The sequence below is a fragment of the Callithrix jacchus genome, chromosome 12, assembly GCF_049354715.1.
Source record: "Callithrix jacchus isolate 240 chromosome 12, calJac240_pri, whole genome shotgun sequence".
NCBI classification, from domain to species: Eukaryota; Metazoa; Chordata; class Mammalia; order Primates; family Cebidae; genus Callithrix; species Callithrix jacchus.
The window spans coordinates 96,087,279-96,106,005 of NC_133513.1; the positions used below are offsets into that span (position 1 = coordinate 96,087,279).

At 37.4% G+C, this 18,727-nt stretch overlaps 1 protein-coding gene across 18 annotated transcripts in view; it reads right to left on the bottom strand.

The window, feature by feature from the left end:
- NT5C2 (5'-nucleotidase, cytosolic II) overlaps nt 1-18,727 on the bottom strand; it is a 195,670-nt gene that overhangs the window by 14,616 nt on the left and 162,327 nt on the right. For 9 of the 18 annotated variants that reach the window (XM_078346406.1, XM_009010212.5, XM_078346410.1 and 6 more), the window contains 2 exons: nt 4,649-4,766; nt 3,721-3,816 (listed from right to left, as the gene is read on the bottom strand). In XM_078346406.1, coding sequence (XP_078202532.1) covers nt 3,721-3,816; nt 4,649-4,766 — 214 coding nt within the window. Of the gene's footprint in view, nt 1-3,067; nt 3,092-3,720; nt 3,817-4,648; nt 4,767-9,762; nt 9,824-18,727 lie in introns of all 18 variants that reach the window. The other 9 variants (XM_035268955.3, XM_078346403.1, XM_009010211.5 and 6 more) reach the window with 3 other exon arrangements.

The window sequence follows — 18,727 nt, forward strand, 5'->3', positions numbered from 1 at the left end:
TTAGGTGTTATTGCAGTAGTCCAAATGAGAACAGCAGGGCCTGTTCTAGAGTGGTGACCCAGGAAATTAAAGGGAAGAATGTATTTAAGAGAGATTACCAAAGTAAAATAAAACCCAGCAAACTGAGCAGATTTGGCAGGGGGGACATTAAGAGTCATAGATGATGTTCGTGCTATGGTTTCTCTGACAGGTGGTTGGTACTATGAACAGAAATATGAAAACTAGGTAAGAAGCGATGTCAGAGTAGTTCTATTTTGGCTATACTAAGCTTGAAGTAAACAGATTTTTATCAGGCAACTAGAAACAAAGGTCAAGAACTTAAAACAGAGATTCAGACTTGAGAGATAACTGAGATCATCTATGTACAGATATTAGATGGAATCATGAAAAGTATGAGGAGATGAAGTCACTTAATGTGCAAGGAAGGAAGAGAAGAGACAAAACAGAACCATGAAGAAAATTCAGGATTTAAAAGAAAAAAAGCCAGTGAAACAGAATTTGTTAAAGATCCAGAAACACTTCTAAAAGAAAACATTTCAGAGAAACTGAAAAGGAAAAATACTGAAATATAAAAATACACAATTATGACAGTGAATACATGGAGATTAACAATCTAAATAAAGGAAATCAAATTTAAAGTTCACACTTAGAGTAACCTGGATAAATGCCTGCTTGGGTTAACTACAAAGGGCATAGACTCCAATGAGACATATAAAATCACATTAGCTCCCTGTCTTTAGTCACTCTTCTGAAATGAAAGTTCCCAATAATTTATAACTTCGTAGAGTACCTCATCATCTAGCTTTCCAGGATTTTCTTTAATGAAAAGTAACAATAAAAATATACTTCCTTCAGTCAGGTTTAATAAGCTGACACTATCTCCTTAGATATAATATACTTGCCTATTCCCTCCATCAGTAAAGAAAAATTCCTTTACATAAAGATGACTAACAGTTATTTATTAGGCAGTTAGAACCCAAATTGATTTATAAATATAGTTAGCAATTACACTGTAAACTCAGTGTCAAATCACACTATATATATTTAAAATAAAAATCAACGTGAGGGAGGTAATGTATCATAAAAGAAGAAATGCTACACTTGGACTGGGAAGAAAACAGTTATCACACAGATTACTAACTTTCGATTTGTTAAATAATAAGGTCCTAACTCATTAGCAAAGCCTGATGGAGCCCTTCTTTTCCAGCCTTGTCTACCACTGTAATAGCTTTGATAACTATTTCTTCCTTTCCCTCTATCTTCAGTCTCTTTTCATGGGCATTTTAATTTTATTAATTTATTTTTATTTTTTTAAGACAGGGTCTTGCTCTGTTGCCCAGGATGTAGTACAGTGGTGTGAACACAGCTCACTGCAGCCTCAACCTCCTGGGCTCAAGCAGTCCTCCTGCCTCAATCTCCCATGTACCTGGGACCATAGGCATGCACCACTATGCCCAGCTAATTTTTGATATTTGTAGAGATGGGGTTTCACTTTACTGCTCGTCTCAAACTCTTAGGCTCAAGCAGTCTTCTTGCCTTGCCCTCCCAAAGTGCTGAGATTACAGGCATGAGCCACTGTACTAGGCCAGCTTTTGGATAATTCTGCATTTACTCATAAATGACTTATTTTTTAAACACTATTAAATGCATTAGGGAAAGGAGCTATGTAGAAACTTTACTGGCTTATTTAGGATAAGAGAGGAAGTCTGTGGATCTTGAGTTAGTAAATGTGATCACAGTACTAATTTATCAAACTGCTTCTCTTTTCTTCTCTGCCTACCCCTCCCTCATAATGCAAAAATTCCTTTTTAGACATAATAGAACCCTGGTTCATCTGGAGATTCTGAATTATGATGACAATATCAGTGTATAAAATAGCTTAAGTTACTAGTACAACCTATAATCACTTCATATTCTAAATCCTGTTTCCTGATATTCATGGATCCTGAACAAACTCCTCATGAAAGAAACAGTGAAGGAAAGGGAGATGTAACAATGGCCTGCCCAGATGTGTCAAGATGGGTGTTTACTTCACACTGTTCTTACTTTGTATACATGGGGATCTCTGAGTCTGTGTACTGTCAGTAATGCCAACTGAAGAGTCTTATATCAAATGCTTCATTTCTAAGGGCATCTTGTGACCTCAAATCCAAAGGAAGCTCTGGTATAATTTCAGCAGGTTTATGTGCCTCTTATCACAAAAAAGACACTATATTTTTAAACATTTCAATGTAGACTCGTGTTTTTCCTATTCTGCCATCAAGAATGAATAGTAAATGGAAAAGTTACATGAGAGACTGACACACATCCTATTCTGTTTAGGAGCTGTTGTTCTGACCCTAATACAATGTCAGTAGTAAATAAGGTAGCATAACAGTAGAGAAAATGTTTAATGTAAAGCTACAGTTACAGAACTTGTCAAATTGCGGCATTATGATTTTTTAAAGAAAATATTGGGACATTTCACATACACAAAAAAGTAGATACGAAATTTCATCTGCTGTTTACTAGGGTGAAAAGTTCAAATTAGTGACAATAGTGGTAATATTTTTATTTTTAAAATAAAGCTTATCCTTATTTTTTTATTTTTATTATTTTTGAGACAGAGTTTTGCTCTTGTTGCCCAGGCTGGAGTGCAATGGTGCAGTCTCAGCTTACCACAACCTCCACTTCCCAGGTTCAAGCGATTCTCCTGCCTCAGCCTCCTGAATAGCTGAGATTACAGGCATACGCCACCATGCCTGGCTAATTTTGTATTTTTTTAAGAGACGAGGTTTCTCCATGTTGGCCAGGCTGGTCTCAAACTCCTGACCTCAGGTGATCCACCCACCTCGGCCTCCCAAAGTGCTGGGATTACAGGCGTCAGCCACCACGCCCAGCCTCCTTGTTTTAAATATTATTACCACATATTCATTTTAACCTTATGTTTAAAATGTTTTTAATGACACAATCAAATGTCTGGAGATGTTCATTAGAATCTAAAAAATAATGTATTAGCTATTAAAAATCTCTTAATCATTTAAATTGCTGTAGTTTAAAATTTTTCAAAGCATTTTTATATACATACCTCTTCTGAACAGCTACCTGAGAACTGTATTAGAAAGAAGAAAATAAAAATCTTAGAATTTCAAAGAAGTCAAAACTACTAAAGTTCTTCTGGGTAAATTTCAAGATTAGGTTTTTTGTGTTTTTGTTTTGTTTTGTTTTGTTTTTGAGACGGAGTCTAGCTCTGTTGCCCAGACTGGAGTGCAGTGGCGTCATCTCTGCTCACTACAACCTCTGCCTCCTGGGTCAAGTGATTCTCCTGCCTCACCCTCCCAAGTAGCCGGGACTACAGGCGTGAACCACCATGCCTGGCTAATTTTTGTATTTTTAGTAGAGACAGGGTTTCTATATTGGTCAGGCTGGCCTCGAACTCCTGACCTTGTGATCCGCCCGCCTCAGCCTCCCAAAGTGCTGGGATTACAGGCATGAGCCACCATGCCCAGCCAAGATTAGTTTTATTGTATGCTGTATAATTGGAAGGCACCTAATTTAAACAAAATGTAATTACTAACTATATGTCAGTTTGGGTTCTGACTGCCTAATAAATGTTAACTAATCTTATGTAAGGGAATTTGCTCTTTATGATGAAAAGGAATAGGGAAATATATCTCCCCTGTCATCTTCATACTGTTTGACTACAACATTAGAAAGAGGCTAAAGGTTCTTTGTACTCACCCCCTTATAAAGTTAAATCCATGTGCACAGACCAAGAGGTTTCCATAGGCATCAACTTTCAAAAGATTTCCATATAGTGTGTCAAAGACAAGTCCCCTATGTGAAAATGAAGAACACTGTTGATAATGCAAAGTAATATAGGCAATAATTGTATGTAGTACTATTTAATCATCATGAACCGACCTCATCTAATTCAAACTTTGTAGCAACCCAAATATGTCCTAAAATGATATAATTTCAGGGGCTAAAGTGAGTAAAATCTTAAAAACTAATTCTAAAGCAACTAAAAAATATTGACTCTGTCCAAACAGATATCTTAATTGTTTTCTGTAAGAAATAAGAGCTTAATCAAACAAGGTATAAACAAAATTCCTCTTCCTACAGTTGGTACCACTCTAAAACATAGGCTTTTTTCTTGGACAATTGAGAAGGCTTATATTTTCCTCCATTAGATGTTATATGTGGGACACATACAACAGCATCTCAAATAAACATCATTTTCTTAATCCTAAATATTCCCTATCAAATCCAGAAATGCAAGCTTCTATCATGTTAAGTGTATTAGAAAAACACGTACCTGTTTGCCAACAGCCCCAAATAGGAACATCTGTGATTACTGCCAATCAGTTTTAGTAATCCCCCTTTTTACCCATAAGTGGGTCTTCTTCAGTTGCAATAAACTGAGCTTATTTCAGGAACACCCAGATATGGTGTATAAACTGAGTTTAATTCAGGAACACAAAGATATGGTATACATGAAAAGTTCAGGGTAATTTTAGAATCAACACCAACCAACCAAAAAAACAACAAAGAATTATTCAATGTTTTTCTGGGGTTTGTTGTTGTTGTTGTTGTTTAAGGATGAATTTGGAATGTCTAATTTGGGGGATAAGGAAAGTAGTCTTAATCCAAAAATATCTTGAATTACCTGGTAGGGAATGTAGAATCATAAGCAAAGCTGAGCAACTCCTGGGGATAGCCAATAGAAACTAATCTCTCCACAGTAAGCTCAAAACCAAGGGACTCATACTCCGGGGACTTGTACACTGCACAAAGAGGAGATTTTCATTAGTTAGCAGAAAGAACAGCCAATTAAAACAGAATGCAAATGAATGAATTTCTGCTGTTTCCCAATTCTTCCTCCCTTCTAATTTTTCTTCTTCTCCCTCACACTCCATGTTCTGTACTGCCTCAAGTAATTAGAGAACTCAATTGTTAGTCTGTGGAAATAGGTCAGATTACATAGCAGGAGCCGAACAACAAGCTGAATTATCAAACCATTCAGTATAGTTCCTTCATTCTCAGGAAACCTATTCCAAACATTTTTTTCCTTTATTCTTTCATTTCCACAATTTAAAAAAATGAATATGCATAGCTGTAATATTAATCGTGAGAATAAAAGTACATAGAAAACTAGGTAAGGGAGGTCTATATACGTTGAAGGCTTCGCTGTTGTGCATAATTGGTACAGAAATCCTTCAAAATCAACTTTTAAAATAATCTATTTTTTAAATTACTTTCTGGCTTGGTAGTTGCTTTATATGCCTTCTCCAATCAGTATGATTAACTGTTTTCTGTATCAGATCTAACAATGTATGCCATCAAAACTGTATTTTCCAAGCTATTACTGTAAACCAACCATAAAAAGACATGTTTGCGACAATTAGGGAAATCTATGAACTGGGAATTAGACACTGAAGAACTGGTCGGGCGTTGTGGCTCATGCCTGTAATCCCAGCACTTTGGGAAGCTGAGGTGGGCAGATCACTTGAGGTGAGGAGTTCAAGACCAGCCTGGCCAACATGGTGAAACACCGTCTCTATTAAAATACAAAAAATTAGCTGGGAGTGGTGGCATGCGCCAGTTTTCCTAGCTACCCAGGAGGCCAAGGTGGGAGAATCACTTGAACTCAAGGCACGGAGGTTGCAGTGAGCTGAGATCACACCAGTGCACTTCAGCCTGGGTAACAGAGCAAGACTCTGTCTCAAAAAAAAAAAAAAAATAGAAAAGAAAAGAAAGAAAGATATTGAAGAATTATCATTCATTTTATTAGAAGTATGGCAGCATGGGTATATGCAAGTGTGTATAAAACAAAATCTCTCCTTATCCGCCAAAGGAGCACTGAGTGTGTTACAGGTCAAAGAACAGGGATTTCAGGTAATGGGGGGTTCTCTCTACTACTGTATATGTCTGAAATCTTCCATAACGAAAAAACTTTTTAGAGTTATTACTGAAATTCAATCATAAAGAAAATATTGCTCCTTTAAATAAGTTTCTTCCAAATGAAATATTTAGGTAAGACTCCATCAGTCTCCAAAAGTGAGTAAGCCCTATTAAAAATAATAACTAAAAAGACCTGCCAGCTTGCTGCAAATGAGGCAAAAATATCCAACCTATTCTTGTAATCTCATAATAGCAACTATTTTTATCATATGATAGTTCTTCCATCTACTATTAACATCTTTAGCTTATGGCTCAAACAGATTTCCCATTGCAGTTAGTATACCTATCCAAGTTGGTGCTAATATTTTAATGAGTGCGATTCAATTTTCCCTTTCCAAAAACAATCCTATAGAATAGTTCTGGAAATACAGAACAGTAATACTAGTTGCCTCCTAGGAAGGGAACAGAGTGGCCTTTAAGAGACAGCGGAGACTGTCATGTACCTCCTGTACCTTTAAAATTTATATTATGTATATCTATGTTTTAAATTGCAAGCTGGGTTTTCAAAATCCTTTAATAAATATTTGTCAGATTTTAAAACCAGAAGCCTAAAACTTTTAAGGTCTTTTAGGAGAGACTTGAGTCTCATCTCATCAGAACAATGCCAAAAAGTCATCTTTATTTCTTTTGTTGTTGCAAGGGTATTAATAATGTAATGCTAATGCTAATCCTGGCTAACATTTTCTTTTTTTTTTTTTTCCCTGAGTTGGAGTCTCGCTCTGTTGCCGGGGCTGGAGTGCAGTGGCCATGATCTCAACTCACTGCAACCTCTGCCTACCAGATCCAAGTGATTCTCGTGACTCAGCCTCCCAAGTAGCTGGGATTACAGGTGCCCGCCACCACACTCAGCTAACTTTTATATTTTTAGTTGAGATGGGAGTTTAGTTGAGATGGCCAAGCTGGTCTCAAACTCCTGACCTCAAGTGATCTGACCACCTCAGCCTCCCAAACTGCTGGAGATTACAGGCTGAGCCGCCACACCCAGCCATGGCTAACATTTTCAAAACTGGCTATATTACCTTCTTCCCCTTAACTCCTGCTTCATCCTCTCCCCTCCCCCTAAAAAAAAAACTTGTTGAAAACTTAAGTGTGGAATTCCTAAATCTATATGATATACACTGCGGTTTAAAAAAATAAAGTGCTATATATACTATAAAGAGCTGGTGTACCATAAAACCATAAGGCATGGCACCTACTGTTGTAAATTTGAGTTATGTTAAAAGTATAACCACTTTCACCTTACCCTCCTCAATGCCCCATGTTCCTACTCCAGTTGCAAGTAAATGTCATTTTAATACAATCTCCATAAAACAAAAATTATTTCTCAATCCTAACCAAGGCCCCATTTATTTCAAAGAGTATTTAATGAAATAAGATTCCAGTAAAGCTAAGTAATTTGGGTAATCTGCTGACATTTATTCTTATAGGATTTGGTCCATATAAAATGTTTTCAACTGTTAATTTTTCAGAAGGACAATTTGCTGGATATGCCTTAAAGTGGGAGACAAAAAACAAATCCTAATTACTCCTACCCACATTCACCCCTAAATCAGCAATTTTCTCCAGTTAGAGAATCAGGTAACTACAGAGCAATGGAGTAACTAGTGAGTAAAACCTGTCTATGAGACAATCTGGATTTGAAGCTCAAATTAATTTGTTCAGAATTTTCAGTGAAAAACAATACAGGGAAGAAAAAGTCTCAAATCCCCATCTTGACAGCACAAATCCTAGAACAGCAGAAAATAAAAACACATTTGCCACATTATACTTTTTCGCAGGGTAGAATTTCCCAAGTGTTCAACTGAAGTGCCTTTCTCCACCTACAGAAATACTTCCTTTTTCTCATGAGCTCAGAGTACTTCTTGAAAATATGATGTAGCTTCCTCATTTGCCAACATGAAGTTCTGTAGCAAGTACAAATATCAGCTGAAGCCAAAATTTAGGTCTGAGTCTCATCCGAAAGCTCTTTGTAAGGCTGGGCTCACACCTTTAATTCCAGCACTTTGGTAGTCCTAGGTGGATCACTTGAGGTCACGAGTTTGAGACCACCGTGGCCAATATGGCGAAACCCCATCTCTACTAAAAAATACAATAATTAGCCAGTTGTGGTGGCTTGTGCCTGTAGTCTCAGCTAACTGGGAGGATGAGGCAGGAGAAATGCTTGAACCCAGGAGGCGGAGATTACAGTGATCCAAGACTGCACCACTGGTGACAGAGCTAGGGTGACAGAGCAAGACTCCACCTCAAAAAACAAATGAAAGCTCTTTGTGGCAGGATATATATACTACCACTGCAAAAAATAAATTTCTAGATTACATAAGCTATCAGAACTTAAGCTTGGGTGTTGAAACATACACTTCTCCCTCCAATTTTTTTCAACTAGTCCAAAATAAACTTCTCTACTCACAAGTGGGAATGGGTTTAGTAAAGACAGTCCAAGTTCTACCCTGACAACACTATCTATTTCATCAAGCTCTATATTAATCAGTAAGACCTACAAGCTATTGACATTTTCTCATAAGCTTCCTGGATAATCATTTCAGCAACACGAACTCCCAGGTCATTAAATTATCTGCTACATAGTACAACCAAGGTTAGAGAAGCAGAATGGCAGCTGCACAGAGCATGAATGTAGATATTTTATTCTAAGTGTCCTCCAGGAATAAATGTATTTGTTGTGACCTGGTGGCAAAAATTCCTAAATCTTACTAAGTACCACCATTCCTTTAAAAATAAAAATAAAATATAAAAAGTAGAATTCCTTTTTTAATCAACCAGGCCCTTCAAAGCTAGCTTCAGATATTTATGGAAAACCATATATATCACCTCAGACTTAGAGCTTTATGCCTCTCCACAGCTGCAAAGGCTCTAATTTCAATTTCTCTCCCACAACTGTGATAAGTAAATGATGCACAGCTTCAAGCTCAACTCTCACAAATGACTTTCTGTGGTTCCAAAACCCAGGCAATAGTTTCACATTATCTGCTTTATTTCTTCTCCCAGAAGGTACTCTGGCCTACCCCAAGTTACTCAATATCCAAAGACAAAGAAGAAGCTATTTTAAGGGCTAGAGTCCAAAAAAGAGGACTGCTTTAGCCACTAGGACAGCACACAGTGTTCTTAGGTTACATAATTAGACTGTAAAGAAAACAACCAAAGCTTTGAAAGTTCAAGTTACTGAGAGCATTTAAAGATATTCTTAGGCTGGGTGCGGTGGCTCACTCCTGTAATCCCAGCACTTTGGGAGGCCAAGGTGCGTGGATCACTAGGTCAAGAGATCGAGACCATCCTGGCCAACATGGTGAAACCCTATCTCTACTAAAAATACAAAAATTAGCTGGGCATGGTGACACGCGCCTGTGGTCCCAGCTACTCGGAGGCTGAGGCGGAAGAATCGCTTGAACCCAGGAGGTGGAGGTTGCAGTGGGCCGAGATTGCGCCACTGCAGTCCAGCCTGGCAACAAAGCAAGACTCCGTCTGAAAAAATAAATAAATAAAAGAAAAGAAAAAAGATATTCTTTACTCCATAATCTGCAAGGAAAAAACAGTTCTTCAAAAAATAACTGTATGGTTTTGGGATGAAAGTTGTGGGCTCTGTTTTGAGTGGATGCTGTTCATACAAGACAAAATATATGTTAAAGGACAAAGTCCCTTTGGATGAGCAGAAAACTTTCTGCAGGAAGTTTGGAACTCTCATGCATTTTTTACCACTGTCACCAAGACACACTATGTAGTAATTTATAGATTTAGAAAAATAAAGGGGAAACCTCTACAGAGGTTCCAGCCTAGCAGAATGCTGCTGCCAAAATGAGAACTCACATGAGGCAGATGCAGATGCAGTGTGTGTCACTCCAGTCTTGAAGGAGTTACACTGGCTCTCCTGTTAAAAAACAAAACAAAGCAACAAAAGAAAACAAAAACAAAAGCTGGTTTTAAAACTGCTGTGATGGGCTGGAACAGAGAGATACCATTTGGAAATTGGTATTTACAGGAGTTACTACTGCCCTCCAATTTAGAAGCCTCTGACCATCACTAAAATTAGCCTAATTGGCCGTAACAGAACAAGGGTACTGAAGTTAAGCCTAAGTAGTATTGTGTATTATTTACTTTTCTGGCACCCTGAGTCTGGAATACAAGCCAAGTCTGAATGTTACAATCTGTATACAAGTCTGAATACAATCCTAAAATGTTAAGTCGAAAGACAAACAGAAATAAGTCTTAGTTTATTTTCTTTAGCACAATCAGGCTAACATGATAGAAACTGAATACAGCACTGTGGGTAGTGAAATAGACTGAAAAAGGATACAAAAACAAGCAGAGCAGCTTCATCTTGCTTCCAAATACCCATTTTAGCTAAGTCTATCTATACCTAACTACTAGATTAGTCATTATCAAGATTCTAGTTATCATTATCAAGATGACTAGAATCAACTGCATGCTACTAAAAATCTAACCAGATACCTAAATTTGGAAGGGAGGGAAATTTTTAAATTTTGATTCTGTCAGTGGAAATCTGCCCTTTGTAAGCCAGTATAGTACTCTACAAAGGTTTTTTTGTTTTGTTTTGTTTTGAGACGAAATTTCACTCTTGTTGCCCAGGCTGGAGTGCAGTGGTGCGATCTTGGCTCACTGCAACCTCCACCTCCCAGGTTCAAGCGATTCTCCTGCTTCAGCCTCCCAAGTAGCTGGGATTACAGGCATGCACCACCAAGCCTGGCTAATTTTGTATTTTTAGTAGAGATGGGATTTCTCCATATTTGTCAGGCTGGTCTTGAACTCCCAACCTCAGGTGATCCGCCTGCCTTGGCCTCCCCAAGAGCTGGGACTACAAGCATGAGCCATTGCGCCCAGCAGTACTCTATAAAGACACTACCTAGTTTAGTAAAATAATTGAGTTGAAGATACATAATCCATTAAATATACTGACACTTTAAAGATATGCATTATGTTTAACTTTATAGGGAGTCATTTTCCCTAGAGGTATTTAGGTTTTTGAAGACATGTCACTGGGTTCCTCTAACTCTTGGATTTTTGGGGTACTCAACCAAAGAGGAGAAATGACCAGATGTAATATCTAAAAGCATTACAGCACCATAACAGTCACAATGAAAACCATAAATGGAATCCAACAACCCAAGAATAATTATTTGTTTTTATGTTATAAGTATGCTCAACATCAACATGCTCATCTATTTAGTTGTAGGCTATGTGATGTTGGTTCTCTAGCCCTCTGACTAGAAAAAGTGATAATGCACATTTTTCACTAAGAAAATTTTAAATAGGATCTTTCCAATTCTCATATAAACAAATGCCAGAGGACTTTTTTCCATTTTCCAAAACTATATGAAAATCCTAACACAGGAAATAGAGCTGGGCAAAAATTCTATTTCTAACCTAAGAGATCACAAATGACCTAAAAAATATATTTTCTTATCTTTCTAAATTTTCAAAGCAAATTTCATAAAATGATCTCAATTTTAATTTATTTAAAAGAAAAAAGCTAAATATCATGGCAATACTTTCAGTAATATAAAGTAAAACACACTCCCAAATGACAAGATGTATAAATTAGTAAAATAAGTGGAGTTTGAGACTGCCAATTTCAGTTTACCGCAAGCAAATGCAAAATTAAATGGTAATTATTTGTTTAAACAGTATTAAGAATATTGGAATATTTTTAAATGAAAAAAATTACCTAATTCAAAAAGTATTCCATCTGACAATCTGTATACTTAGAAAGATCTTGTATTTTCAGTACTGTTTTCAATTTAAGACAGAAAAACTGAAAATTATTGAGATAACTTTTAAAAATCGTCTTTAACCAAAGGAGCTGCTTGTAACACAAAAATAGAAATAGCTAGTATATATATATTTTTTTCAAAAAATAAAAACAGATCACAGCATTCAAATGTCTGTACTAAAGTTAGAGGAATTTAACAAACATTTGGATACCTACTATGTACCAGGTACTAGAAGCTGAGAACAAAAAACAAAATAATGTATGATCCTGGGCTTTGAAGGAGCTCATAGTTCATGGTATACTACAGGGATATACATTTAGATATTTATAATAAGTTTTAGGAGATCAATAACACAGTGTGACCAGGAAAGTATAGAGGGACAAAATGGGGGTCAATGAATCCAGCCCAGGAAGTCTTCTTAAAAACTGTGCATGATTGGCCAGCCACAGTGGCTCACACCTGTAATCCCAGCACTTTGGGAGGCCAAGGCAGGCAGATCACAAGGTCAGGAGATCGAGACCATCCTGGTCGACATGGTGAAATCCCATCTTTACTAAAAACACAAAAAAATTGGCTGGACGTGGTGGCACGCACCTGTAGTCCCAGCTACTCAGGAGGCTGAGGCAGAGGAATTGCTTGAACCCAGATGACAGAGGATGCCATGAGTTGAGACTGTGCCACTGCACTACAGCCTGGGTGACGGAGCAAGACTCCCTCTCAAAAAAAAAACTATGCATGATTTATGTACAATTTATTCAGATGTATACAGATAACTCATATTTATAACCAATTTCTCAAGGTACCATAAAGTTTACCTGACAACTCTGAAATTCAGATTCAGCTAATACGTTACAAACATCCATGTCAAGATTAGGCAAGTGAATTAATGTGTGAAGTGGGATACGTGAGGGTGTACATCTTGCCTAGAAGAAGTAGCTACTCAAGTGTAGTTGATTTCCCTGTGGGAGTGGGAGCCAAATGTTGTCAATTGTGTGGTAACAGCCAACCTAGACTTTTACCTGTAATCTCTCAATTTTATAATACTGACCCAATTAAACAAACAGAAACTCTTTCAGCCAAACTATGGTCTGTGGTCTGAGTTGGGTCCATGGGACAACAGTGTGCTCCTCTAGCCTATACTTTAGGTCATATACTTCCACAAACATTATCTATCCCACTTAATTGAAATGTTTCACTATCTTCTTCAAAGAGTCTTAAGGAAATAAACAGAATTTAGATATTTAATGAGTTGGAAATCTAGATGGAAATAAATTCATTCTTTAATAACAAAGTATTCTGAATAATGTTGTCAGTCTATTCATCCCAAGGAAAAAACTGAGGAAGTAAATTAAAAATAGAAAATAAAAAAACTCTATGTGGTCACTTGATGCGGACCCCTACAATTGTCTGTTTTTTTTTTCACTTGATTATCAAAACCTAACATATGCAGGAGGCTGAGGCAGGAGAATTGCCTGAACCCAGGAGGCGGAGGTTGTGGTGAGCCGAGATCACCCCATTGCACTCCAGCCTGGGTAACAAGAGCGAAACTCTATCTCAAAAAAAAACCTAACATATGTTCCCAATGACAGAACTGCAACGTCCTAATGATCTGCTCAGGTAACCAACTATAGTATTAGTGTCTTATTCATAAGGTTTAACCTAAATCTTTGCTATACAACTTGATTCCATTATCATTTATGCTTTCCTCACTGGCCAATATCCGCATGATAAAACATCCAGAGAATGTGTAAGTAGAAAGGAGATAATGAATCAAAGGTAGCTATTATGTTAGAACTATGTTGAAAACAAGTTTAGTCATGTTGAAAATAGCCTTTGGCTGGGCACAGTGGCTCACGCCTGTAACCCCAGCTTTAGGAGGCTGAGGCAGGCTCTGGATCGCCTGGGCCCAGGAGTTCGAGACCAGCCTGGGCAACACCATGAAACCCCCTCTCTACTAAAACACAAAAAATCAGCTGCACATGGTGGTGCGCATCTGTAGTTCCAGCTACTTGGGAGGCTGAGCCAGGAGAATTGCTTGAACCTGGGAGGCTGAGGTTGCAGTGAGTTGAGACTGTGCCACTGCACTCCAGCCTGGGACAGAGCAAGACTCTGTCTCCAAAAAAAAAAAAGAAAGAGGAAAAAAGAAAATATCCTGGATCCTGGGAGCGAAAAATTCATCTTAGCAACTTTACTGATGCAACTCATTTTTTTTTTTTGAGATGGAGTTTCACTCTTGTTAGCCAGGCTGGAGTGCAATGGCACAATCTCGGCTCACTGCAACCTCCGCCTCCTGGGTTCAGGCAATTCTTCCGCCTCAGCCTCCTGAGTAGCTGGGATTACAGGCGCGCGCCACCGTGCCCAGCTAAGTTTTTGTATTTTTAGTAGAGACAGGGTTTCACCATGTTGACCAGGATGGTCTCGATCTCCTGACCTCGTGATCCACCCGCCTCGGCCTCCCAAAGTGCTGGGATTACAGGCGTGAGCCACCGCGCGCCGCCACAACTAATATTATTACATGACATTTATTCACACACACAAAATCTGGCTTACATTCGAATGTTTTTAGAATTGTCAATGGGAAGTAAAGATCATAAACACTGGTAATTGATGCTTTATATCATTTACCATGTAAAGGAGATGAAATGGGTTTTATTAAGCAATTTTTTAAATTTCCTAATCTAGAAATAAAACATGTATTATTGCAATTCAAAGCAATTAATTCAATATTAGTGAAAAGTTTAAATGGGATACAGATTTGACATAAAGGGAATCAAAGCTTGGAAACTAAGTGTAGACTCATATTAAAAAGTTCCTAAAAAGTAATATAATATACACCTAAAATATGCCATATATTTTATATGTAATATATGTCTAAAAATAATAGTATTGAGGGTATTTATCTCAAAGAATACAGAGGACTTTCATCTACAAGTAAGACAATGCATTGGAGTATTATTTCTTTTATTTCCTAAAATGGAGGGACCACCTCGAAAGCAATGCCTGACTATAGAAATAGTACTTCATTTCCTGAGGAAGGTAGTATCAAAAATTCTGAAGTTGGAAAAAAAAAAAGAATAGAAACTAAAATAACAAGGACTATAATATCTCAAATGAAAATGAAACGACTAAAGGACCTTACCATTTAAATGCTCTTTAAAAAAAAAAAAAAACACTTTATTAGTATTTTTTTTAGTTTCTGCCACCTGATTTTTAAATTTAATATTAAGGATATTTTTTAAGATCCTCTACTCATACACACGAAAGTAGAGAAAATATGAAATGAGCTGCTTTAAACATATCACACAAGCTTTAACAACTTCTATTATTTTGGATTCTTGTTTCATCTGTCTTCCCTAATTTATTCTCAACCAACTTAATAAATTTTATCAAATGAGAAAGTTTTAAAATTGATCTTTCATAAACTATTTTAAATGGCTGAAGTGTACACAGTATTATATATCATACAGAATTATTTTATTAACTAGCTGAGTTGTTTCTTTACTGCTTAGATTTCCTCCCCATTTAGAGATTCATGCAATACTCAAAGTCTTTTATCAGCAATTATTAGAAGAGCAGCCTTCCAAATTAAGGGCTGCTTCAGATTTTTTACTATTTATTTTTTTGGGACAGGGTCTTGCTCTGCCATCCTGGCTGGAGTACCCTAGTATGATCATAGCTCACTGTAACCTGAAACTACTGGGCTCAAGCAATCCTCTTGCCTCAGCCTACCCAGTAGCTGGGGCTTACCAGCATCCACCACAACACATGGCTAATTTTTCTTCTAAGATGTGGGCCAGGCAAGGTGGCTCACACCTGTAATTCCAACACTTTGGGAGGCTGAGGCAGGTGGATTACCTGAAGTCAGGAGTTTGAGACCAGCCTGACCAACATGGTGAAACTCTGTCTCTACTAAAAATACAGTATTAGCTGGGCAGGGTGGCAGGTGCCTGTAGTCCCAGCTACTTAGGAGGCTGAGGCAGGAAAATCACTTGAACCCAGGTGGCAGAGGCTGCAGTAAGCTGATACCACGTCACTGCACTCCAGCCTGGGTGACGGAGTGAGACTCCATCTCATAAATAAATAAATAAATAAATAAATAAATAAATAAATAAAATGCGGTCTTCTCACCACATTGCCCAGGCTGGCCTAGAACTCCTGGCCTCAAGTGATCCTCTCACCCTGGCCTCCCAAAGCACTGCAATTACAGGCATGAAACACAAAGCCCAGCCCAGGAATATTTTAACTATACTATGTTGTCAATATTATAGTCTTAATAAGAAAACCAGTTCTACCAGTATACCAACAGCATTGATCTTTTGGTAAGAAAATACTGCTTATTATTTTCAGGTATTAAGAGTCTTAAGAAATCAGAGCAACAGATAGGTGATATATTGGGCCAAAGAAAATAAAGCAGTGTAACCACTAAGAAAAATGTTAAATAAAGGATGACACCAAAAGTAGCTTAGTTTAAGTAAGAGCTTAGTTCAGTTAAAGAAACAAACTACAAATGACAAGTATTTTTACCTAACGATCAATGGATTTGCTCCAAAATAAGTTGTCTCTAAAAGACAACTATCTCAAAATAATAGAGACAAAAATGGAATTCTGAAATGAAAATACACTGTATTATGAGATATGACTAATAAAATAATGTCTGTTAAAAACAAACATAATAGAACTTAAACATCAAAATGAGCCTTCACCCATTCAAAACAATCATTCCCAGGCTGAGCATGATGGCTCACACCTACAGTCTCAGCACTTTGGAGTCTGGGGCAGGAGGACTGCTTAAGCCCAGTAGTTCAAGATCCAACTGGGCAACATAGCAAGGCCCCATCTCTACAAAAATTTAAAAATTAGCCAGCCATGGTGGCATACACCTATAGTCCTTGCTATTTAGGAGTCTGAAGTAAGAGAATCACTTGAGCCCAGTAGTTCAAGGTTATAGTAAGCTACAATTGCACCACTGTGCTGAAGCCTGGGTGACAGAGCAAGACACTGTCTCAAAACAACAACAAATACTTCCAGAGGCACTATGTATTTATTCTAGTACTGCAATCACTACTCAAAACATTGAAAATTCTTATTTTAAAATTACGCTTAGAGTCTACAGAACATTAGTCTAGATATCCTCCCTGGTGGCACATGTTTGTTCCTCAACAGGTGATGAATTTAATTGGAGGTGAGGGTTATTTGGAGCAACTAATGAATAAATGGGGAAATCGAGCTGGGTTTAAAAAAAAAAAAAAGTATGAGTATGTAAAACAATAAAGCAGGTTTTCAGTATGTAAGCTGGCTCTGAAAGCAATTCCAAAAGAACTCCTAAACTGTCTAAGAAAGCAGTATTGGAATAATTTTTCCTTAATATAGTTACTATATGAAGGATAGTATCTATTTGGAAGCCTATTTTCTTGTGTGCTTTCTTTTATCTAAAAAAACTGGTCTTGCAGCAAATCACAATGCCACGTGTGTACCTATGCAACTATCTTGCATGTTCTTCACATGTACCCCAAAACCTAAGATGCAATTAAAAAAAAGAAAAAATAATTAGTCTTTTGACCCATTTTATATGTGTTTAATTTTGCAAGTCACCTCAAATCCCCTTTGGAAAAAAAGTAAAGGATAAATCTTACATAACAGTAGTGTTTATAGTCAATCGTTTATTGCTTCATAGTTAAAACTATAAGTAATGAACCTACCAGCTATGCAAATCCATTCACCACAGGCCTTGTCAAGTTGTTTATTTTAATCAGAACATTGATAATACAATTCAATGAATCTAGCATGAAATAATCACATTTCTTTTTATTTATTTATTTATTTTTTTATTTTTGAGGTAGGTCTCACTCTGTAGCCCAGGCTGGAGTGCAGTGGCACAATCTGGGCTCACTGCAACCTCCACTTCCCAGGTTCAAGCAATTCACCCACATCAGCCTCCAGAGTAGTAGCTGGGATTACAAATGTGCAACACCATGCTACACTAATTATTGCATTTTTTGTAGAGATGGGATTTCATCATGTTGCTCAGACTGTCCTGGACTCCCAGGTGCAAGTGATCTACCTGCCTTGGCATCCCAAAGTGCTGGCATTAATTACAGCCATGAGCCACTGTGCCCGAACAAAATCATCACATTTCATCTTCACAAATCTTGAGGGGTTGAGTTCTCATGATATATTCTGATTAGATTTTTACTTTGTTTAGTTTTATGAATGTTTTATTTATTTTATTTTTATTTTTATTTATTTACTTATTTTTGAGATGGAGTCTCGCTCTGTCACCCAGGCTGGAGTGCAATGGTGCAATCTTGGCTCACTGCAACTTCTGCCTCCCAGGTTCAACCAATTCTTCTGTCTCAGCCTCCCGAGTAGCTGGGACTATAAGCGCATCCCACTACGCCTGGCTGATTTTTGTATTTTTAGTAGAGACGAGGTTTCACCATGTTGGCCAGGATGGTTCTCTTGACCTCGCGATCCGACTGCCTCAGCCTCCCAAAGTGCTGGGATTACAGGCGTGAGCCACTGCACCCGGCCCTAATTTATTTTTATTAATAATTTTATTAACCACAATATCTTCTTTTTTTTTTGAAAGAGATCATCTCTTTTTGGAGAGGGATTTTTTTTTTCTTTTTATCTGTTACTCTAGTTTCTCTGTTTAAATACTCAGCTTATTCTCTTATTCTACCTTGTTTGTGGGGGAGGGCAAGAGTCCAAAAACTCTTAAGAAAAAAGATCACTAAGGGAGATCATAAATGCATCTTTAAGACAAACTATACCTATTTTTATGTTCTTTAATCTTCAGTTGTGTGCTTTTGATCCATTCACAAACTGATAAATCTCTCAAGAGTAAGTCAGAGGGGAGATAGATAGACAGATAGATAGATAGAAAGAAAGATAGATAGATAGCTTTCACTGACTTGGAAGTGCTCATTCCCTCACACAAATATCTCTTGCATATAATCTGTTTGGAGGCCAGTGGGGTAAGGTAAAGAGCAAGTTCTACATTTTCCAAGTTGTGAGGAGGATGCCCTGAGTATTATTTCATG